General features: G+C 35.5%; 1 protein-coding gene across 1 annotated transcript; it reads right to left on the minus strand.

Annotated features, from left to right (window-relative positions):
- Nucleotides 1-4,437: 4,437 nt before the first annotated feature.
- Nucleotides 4,438-7,809, minus strand: LOC135149564 (uncharacterized). The gene is made up of 7 exons (XM_064085305.1): nt 6,633-7,809; nt 6,023-6,581; nt 5,659-5,801; nt 5,352-5,568; nt 5,160-5,265; nt 4,885-5,070; nt 4,438-4,764 (listed from the first exon to the last, which is right to left on the minus strand). The coding sequence occupies exons 1-7, from the start codon at nt 7,807-7,809 to the stop codon at nt 4,438-4,440; spliced, it is 2,715 nt and encodes a 904-aa protein (XP_063941375.1).
- Between the last annotated feature and the right edge of the window lie 881 nt (nt 7,810-8,690).

Consider the following 8,690-nt stretch of genomic DNA (forward strand, 5'->3'; position numbering starts at 1 on the left):
AGGTATGTCTTTTCTTTTTTAACATTCTACATGTATTTTTTGCTTCTGCCAGGTATATTGAGAAATACAAAAAGCCACTACCAGATAAATGTCAAAAGTGGTCGCTCTTTTGTGATCAATTATAGTTGCCATATTAATATGCATGAATTGTATTATATAGTAGATTGTATATGCAAATGTAAGAATCATTTCGTGAAAATGATGCACGTAAAATTTACAACAAATGTTTGATTAAATTTGCTTTATTTGAGGCATATGTGTTCAAAATATGCTATTGTTATTTTTGCAATTATTATCTACTCGACACTCCCCTTCACCAACAAATAAAGTATCACTCATTATTTCTTCATCAAATTTTAAACTGTCCACATATTTATAAAGGTTGAGTGCTCGTATATATCATTCCCCGTGTATTATATACCAAAAATCAATATCGGAAAAAATACATTGTGAGAAATACCAAAAATTACTATAAGAGAAATGTCAAAAGTCGTCGCTCTTTTATGATCTGTAATAATTGCCATATTAATATACATAATTGCATTATATAATAGATTGTATATGCATATATAAGAATCATTTGGTGACCATGATGCAGGTCAAATTTCCAACACATGTTTAATTAAATTTGCTTTGGTTGAGGCATTTGTGTTAAAAATCTGCTACCCTTATTAATATTGCGGTTATTATCTACTCAGTGCTCACCTCTAGTATCACTCTTTAATTCTTCATCAATTTTAAATTGTGCTCATATTTACAAAGATTGTGTGCTCGTATGTATCGTTTGAGCTGTATTGTTCTTTCTTAATCCTGAAGATTTCAGGTGTATTTGGTCTATTTAGATTCCAAAGTTTGTCCATATAATATGGATTGATCTTTTCATGTATACTTTCGATTATTTTTTAAAGTTACATGAAATGTTTCAAATAATTCTTTAGAAGAGAAAATTACACTAATTTTCATGTATATGATTTTTCTCGAGATATATATATCATGGAGCAACTTTGAAAAGAAAGAAAAATCAATATGGTGTAATTTATACTAAAGAACCAAATAAGCACACTGCAGCCAAGGAAAGAAACAGAAAGAATTGATTGGTAAAAACATAATATAACATTGGGAAGTTTTGTGAGGTGAATATGAACAGATATGCGAACCCTTTAAAGGAATAGAACATTTTTAAGATTACATGCATTAGAATTCATTAATATTCATGAGAGGTTTTATACCTGCATGTGTACTTAATAATGTTAACTAAAATATATCTTAAAAATATATAATATGATCTTTTCAATAGCACGTAGCTGTGAATTATTTCTCGGTATAGAATATAAGTAAATAACCTATAACAATTAACAAGTCAGTTATTCTTGCAAAGAGGACACACTTAAAAAATAAATCTAGTGTCAAAATTTTGTATCAAAATATGTTTGCATTCAGTAGACTTTGAGTCCAAGGAATAGATATCACCTATTCGTGTGCTTTAGTACTCCTGCGTGATTCGTAGTATTACTGTCATAAGTTAACAATGGCTGGGTCTTTCCCTTTATACAATCTCATTAGTAGGCTGTATTGCATCTCTATCTCTGTCACAATGAATTAATGTTGCATGAGTTCCTCCCAAAGAAAATTGTGTCAAGATGAATGTTCACCCCTTTTCATCAGAAGGTCCTCTTCCAAATGGCAACTACGACGGGGTTGGTGTTCTCATGAATGCAGATGGCAGGAGACTGTGGGGAGCTTGTGTCCTTATGCATCACAGGACTAAAGTCAAAGCGGTCATGTGGGGAATACAATCAGGAGCTTCCAGATGTGTTGAACTGGGTTTTCATAATCCATGCAAAATAACTTCAAACTCGGCAAAACAGATCGCATTGTCACTCAAGTCCCAAATAGAATGCAGCGCAAGAAATGGCTCATGAAGTGTTGACTATAATCTCTAATCTATTTGGTTTATCTCTCTTGGAAATTTAAATACATGAATGAAGTTGTTCATGCATCTTATTTAATAGCCTTGTATTTTGGGAGGTTCAGAAAATCTGTTCAATTTCTATGTATTAATCTGCCTATATAAGCAGATCTCTTTTAAGTAATACACACATTATAATTTATGCCCATCTTCTTCTTATTTAGATCCTTTCAAAACATTAATAAACATATAAAATCACAACAAATTGGCATCAGAGCTTAGGTGAAGGAGAAGCATGGCTGGAGGTTCATCACATACACAGACTCCCATCCCACAACTCACAAAGCTCAACTATGACACTTGGAACATAAAAATGAAGACTTGGTTAAAGGCTGAAGAAACTTGGGAGATGGTCGGAGATGGTTTCACAGAACCTGAAAATCTGGGAGCTTTGTCACAAGCTCAACAAAATAAATTAAAGGATGAAAGAAAGAGAGACAACCGAGCTTTAAGTGATTTGCAGGATGCAATAGAAGATTCATTTTTTGAGAAGATTGCACGAGCTGAAACATCCAAGGAGGCTTGGGACATCTTGTTTAAGACATTCAAGGGGGCAGGCAGGGTGAAGCAAGTGCGTTTACAAACACTTAGAGGTGAAATGGAATCTATGACAATGAAGGAGACAGAAAGTGTTTCAGATTACATCACAAGGGTGGAAAAGATAACAAATCAACTAAAGAACAATGGAGAGGAGATAACTGAAGCAAGAATAGTAGAGAAGATCCTTAGATTTTTGACAGGCAAATTTGAAAATATTGTCTGTGCAATAGAGGAGTCAAAAAATCTTTCAGAGATGAAGGTAGATCAGGAATAACAACTCAAGGAAAAGAGTGTTATACCTGTGGCAAATTTGGGCACATCTCAAAGGCGTGCTGGCATAACAAGAAAATGAAGAATGTAAAAATCTGGTGACAAAGCAAGAGGAAGAAATTTGTTGTTGACCGCAAAGAAAAGAGTGACTCTAGACAATAGTCAACATGGTACATGGATACAGGTGCAAGTAATCATATGAGTGGGCACCATCATTTGTTTCAAAGTCTAAAAGAAGGAGCATGTGGGAGCGTTTCATTTGGAGATGCATCAAAAGTTCAGGTGATGGGAAAATGCAGAATAGGCTTTCTAAGAAGAATGGAAAAACTGGAGCAATAGAGGATGTATACTATGTTACAGATATTAAAGTTAATATTTTAAGTGTTGGACAGTTGTTGCAAAAGGGATACGAAATTTTTACAAAGGGGCAGCAGATGCAATTAAGAGACAAAACTGGTAGGGTTGTCTTAAGTTCTGAGATGGAAAGCAATAGAATGTTCAAGGTGAACATGGAATATTCACAAGAATATTTTTACAAATCAAAGAAGGCGAGGCATCTTTGTGGCACAAGAGATTCGGACATCTTAACTATGGAGCTTTCAAGTTGATGGCAAAAAATCACATGATACACGGACTACCTGATACTATATTTGATGGTAAGTTCTGCGAAAGCTGCACATATGGAAAACAAGGGAGAAACTCTTTCCAAAAGAGAACAACATACAGAACAAGAGAGCGACTCAATCTGGTACATTCAGACATATGTGGACCCATTACACCCGGATCTTTCAGTGGCAAAAGGTACTTTATCACTTTCATAGATGATTTCACTCGACGTACTTGGGTATATTTTTTGAATAAAAAATCAGAAGCCTTTGAAGTATTTAAAAGATTTAAAGTCATAACTACAACAAAACTGGCATCAGACAACACTGATCAGACAACGGACGTTGAAAAAAGCGTTGGCCGAAACAAAGACACAACACTTTTTTTTCGTCCTCGAAAAACTATTGTTTAACACCACGACCTACAATGGTTAAAAAATGTTGTCTAGAAAATTCAATCAGACAACGGTATCTTAACTGTGGTATTGTGTAATTATGCATGTTAGACAACTGTTTTTAGAGCCGATGTGTGAAGAAACTTCACACAATAGTTCAAGAAACCATTGTTGTAAATAGACAAGTGTTTTATTTGTTGTGTTGTTTACGAGCAGTTCAAACAAGGGTTCTATATAGTGTTGTGTGATCGGAAAGCTAACATACAAATGTTTTTGTTACCATCGTAACATGGCCTTATAGACAAGCCTTTAATAAATAAAATGTTGTCTGACTGAATGACTTTTAAGGAACATACAACAGTTTGTTCCGTAAAAGTGTTGTTAATAGACTTTAAAGACAAGCCTTGTTTTGTTTAGCGTTATGTAAATGTTTATCAGACAAGCCTTTTTTTGACAAAAACGCTTGTCTGATTTGCCATCAGGGAAAAAAAATAGCAGAAAAACAGAGCAAACCAGCCTAAAAACAGAGGCACACCAACAAATCTAACACATATGACTGAAAACAGAGCCAACCAACAGAGATAAAAACAAGAAAACTAACTTACATCATAAAAGTTACTTTAGTTCATCACTAAACTAAGAATCAAATTAAATTACATCATGAAAGTTGAATTAGTTCATCTACATCTCGCATGTAACTAGTTGTGTCCTCGTCTAAATCAACATCCGGGAAATTCGGCACAAAGCACTCATTCTCAAGTTCTACTTCCACGGATCCCTCATTTTCTTCATCATTGTCCTCATAATAGTTTTTCTCGGGTAATTTCAACACCACGGACCATAGTTTATCAAGAGGATCATCTATGTAACATACTTGCTTAACGTGTTTTGCCAACACAAATGGATCATTAAAAAACCCCAACTTATTCAAATTAACCAATGTATAACCCAAGTCATCTACCTTAGTCCATTTGTTCATATCAATCTAATTACAACGAAAAATTGGGATCCTATAGCTGTTGTAGTCTAACTCCCATATACCTGTTATAACTCCATAAAATGTAGGTGAGGCATGCTCAACAATTTGATCCTTACCCTACACAACCATGGTATCAGCTTGTACACACACGCCACTGCATTGAACATTACGTGCATCATCACGATCTTTGGTGCTAAAGGTAATCCCATCCATTTTGTAACCATTGAATGTAGGGACATCCTTATTGGGCCCATCTGCGATCCGTCTTATTTCTTTTGATATCTCCTTTTCGTCAAGCAAATCTGAAGCAATCTGCCCAAGACAACATAAAAGTTATAAAATGACTTATGTGACAATTTTAAAAATGCACAGAAATGCTATAAATAAAGGGCACATAATACCTTTTCTTTGAACCATTCTGGGAATGTATCATTTTGCTTATTCTTTAGCCACATTTCATTATTTTCATTTGCTGGATATTTGGTCATCAAAAAACACATGTGTTCCCTGCATACAATTAGAAAATACTATGTAAATAATAGAATAATGATATATAATATGACAATTAAGCAGAAAATTAAGAAATGACTTACTTAAAATATGGCCTAATCGTAGCCGTATTTTGTAAAACACATAAATGGGCTAAATGCAAATCATTGTAGCTCGGAGTTATAACTGATGCACCAGATAATGGCCTACAAACAACATCCTTCCTATGCCTACCATTTTTTGGTAACCCAACAGTCGCTTCCTCATGGTTCACCAAACACTCAACAGCTTCTTCTGCAACATAGGCCTCAGCAATGCAACCTTATGCACGAGCCCAATTCCTTATATATCCTTTAAATATCTTCATATATCTCTTAAAAGGATACATCCATCTAAGAAAAATTGGTCCACAAAGCTCTACTTCTCGTACAAGATGGACCGAGAGATGAAACATAACATCAAACAAGGAAGGAGGGAAGTATTTTTCAAGTTGGCATAAAGTTTCCACCAGCTGGGATTGCATTTTCTCCAACTTATCAACCTCAATAACTTTACTGCAGATTGCCTTAAAAAAAAGACAGAATCTAATGACAGTGTTTTTGACCCGTTTTTGTAGTGACGACCATATCGCAATTGGGAGCAGGTGATGCAAGATCATATGACAATCTTGAGATTTCATTCCAGTAAGTCGAAGAGTTTCTATCGAAGCTAAACTTCTAATATTTGAACAAAAGCCATCAGGCAACTTCATGCCAAGAAATGACGAGCAAACTACTTTTTTTCTGAATGAGTTAAATTCCAAGATGCCAATGGTAACTTCTCCTTTTTCCCGGGAGTTTTTGGTCTTAGCTCCGTTTTTATCCCCATTTCAGCCATGTCTAGCCGGACAGATTCCTTGTCTTTTGTCTTCGTGGGTATATTAAGCATAGTACCAAGTAAAGCTTCGCAAATATTTTTCTCGATGTGCATCACATCGAGAACATGTCTAACCGGCAAAAACTTCCAATACTCAAGTTCAAAAAATATAGAAACCTTCTCAAAAATAGGTCGAACATCACCTTTTTTGAATCGAGGTTGGCGTTGTGTCTTACCAAAGACATGACACTTCAAATGTTTTGTTCTTTCAAGCACCTCCTCTCCGGTTAATGGAATTGGGGCAGTTTCCTTTTCCACTGTGTTATCAAAGTCTTCTTTCTTCCTGCGATATGGATGTGAACGGGGCAACCACCTCCGATGCCTCATGACCACGCCGCACTTATGGTAATTAGCCAGCCTCGTTGCTTTTGTTCCATCAACGCAAACAGGACACGCATTATACGCTTTTACAATGTTCCCTAACAAGTTACCATAGGCTGGATTGTCACTAATTGTCTATAACAAGATGCCTCGCAACAAAAAGTACTCCCTCTTGTATGCGTCATAAACTTGTTTTCCGGTCCATAACTTTTGTAAATCTTCAATGAGCGGCTGAAGGAACACATCAATATCATTGCCAGGTTCCTTTGGCCCGGATATCAATAAACATAGCATAATATACTTCCTCTTCATACAAAGCCAGGGTGGGAGATTGTAGATTGACATTAAAACTGGCCAACATGAATAATCAATATTTGTGCTGTAAAAGGGATTGAATCCATCTGAGGACAAAGCCAAGCGGAGGTTTCTAGAATCTGAAGAAAAATCTGGCCACTTACTGTCGACTTCCTTCCATGTTTTTGAATCCGCTGGATGTCTCAATTTACCATCATTTATTCTCTCCGTGTCATGCCAAGTCAAGTCCTTGGCTGTTTGTGGAGAATTGAATAAAGTCCTCAAACGTGGTATCAACGGAAAATACCATAAAATCATTGCTGGAACCCCTTCCAATTCTTCTTCTTTTTTGTTCAACTTCCATCTAGAGGCTTGACAAATACGACAGCTTGTCTCATCTTCATCCATTTCTCCATGATATAATAAGCAATCATTTGGACATACATGAATTTTTTCATACTCCATTCCTAAAGTGCACCAGCTTTTTTTAGCTTCACTAAATGAAGATGGGAAAGTGTTGCCTTCCGGGAGCATGGAACCAACCAACAGTAGAAGTTCAGAGAAGCAACCATATGATACTTGGTATCTTGCTTTCAAGTTATATAACTTTACCAAAGCCTTCATCTTTGTAAATCCTTCACACCCCGGATATAGTGGTTCATGTTCAGATTGAACATGGTTAAATACATCAGCGGAATCAAGAGAAATATCATCATCAATATCATCATTTTCTGTTTTCATCGGGATTTGGTTCACAGACTCTGAACTAGCTATGTCTTCTGCAGGAGACTTGCTTTCGGTATTTAACTCCCCATGCCATATCCAACGCGTGTAGGTCTGATCTATACCATGTTGAAAAAGGTGGCACCTCACTGTTTGAGCTTTCCAGGACTTGCTATGTGCGCATTTTAAACATGGACAACTGATTTTTTTTTCATCATAGTCGTTCTCAAATGCAAATAACAATAATTCATCTACTCCTCTTTGAAATTCCTTTGTTCTTCTATCAGCCACCAACCAAGACCTGTCCATCTTGTAAAATAATCTAATCTATTTAGCCTTTATACCAAAAAAGAAGAAACATACAAGAAACCCCAAATAGAGAACATCAAATCACAGATGGGGAAGTAGAGTATTGTAAAGAACAAACAACCATATCAGAAAACAGCCTCTATACCAAAAAAGAAGAAACATACAAGAACCACCAAATAGAGAACATCAAAACACACATGGAGAGATAAAGTACTGTAAAACCTAATGTTAATTCCCCAAAATTAAGATGTACTAACTTAATTAAGCATGACTACAAATCGGCAAAATCCCCAAATCCTCAAAGTAGGAACCCTAAATACAAATTTTATGAAATTGAAGAGGCAGAGTGTTGTAATACCTTCAAATCGGCAAGAATGAGCTCCAAATGAGGCTTCAATCGGGGTGAATAGATGATGTAGATTCTTTACTGGAGATTATGAGTTCTTCAAATCCGCAAAAATGTGCTTCAAATGAGGACTCAATTGGAGATATTGAGAATCAATGAGAGACGAGAATAGATGAGATACATAATTCGGACATGAGATTCAACGATGAGTCGGGAAGAGGAGAGCATTCAGATAAAGATCTAAAAAATATATGAAGAGGAGTCATGTCGGCTTCGGACACAGATAGTGTTTTCTGTTTGATTTATGTGTATAAAGCAAATAATATCCGTGTGCGACTATCTAAATATTTAGATTTATTGCTACCGCTATTAATTTAAAAATAATCCAATTAGCTAAACGCAATATACTTGTTATTGAGTATCTAGTAACCTCATAAATATATAATAACTAAAAAAAATCACTCACAGTTATTATATATTTCCTCATCAGGGTACTTATATAAATAACTAAATAGATTATTAAATATTTCTTACG

Source organism: Daucus carota, chromosome 9, assembly GCF_001625215.2.
Source record: "Daucus carota subsp. sativus chromosome 9, DH1 v3.0, whole genome shotgun sequence".
Classification (NCBI taxonomy): Eukaryota; Viridiplantae; Streptophyta; class Magnoliopsida; order Apiales; family Apiaceae; genus Daucus; species Daucus carota.

Bases quoted from the DNA above. Each gene is read 5' to 3' on its own strand.
- LOC135149564 (XM_064085305.1), bottom strand. From the start codon at position 7,809: ATGGACAGGTCTTGGTTGGTGGCTGATAGAAGAACAAAGGAATTTCAA. The intron at 5,569-5,658 runs GTGGACCAATTT...CTCGTGCATAAG, and splicing joins TGTACGAGAAGTAGAGCTTT to GTTGCATTGCTGAGGCCTAT. The intron at 5,266-5,351 runs GTAAGTCATTTC...AATTGTATGCAG, and splicing joins ACGATTAGGCCATATTTTAA to GGAACACATGTGTTTTTTGA.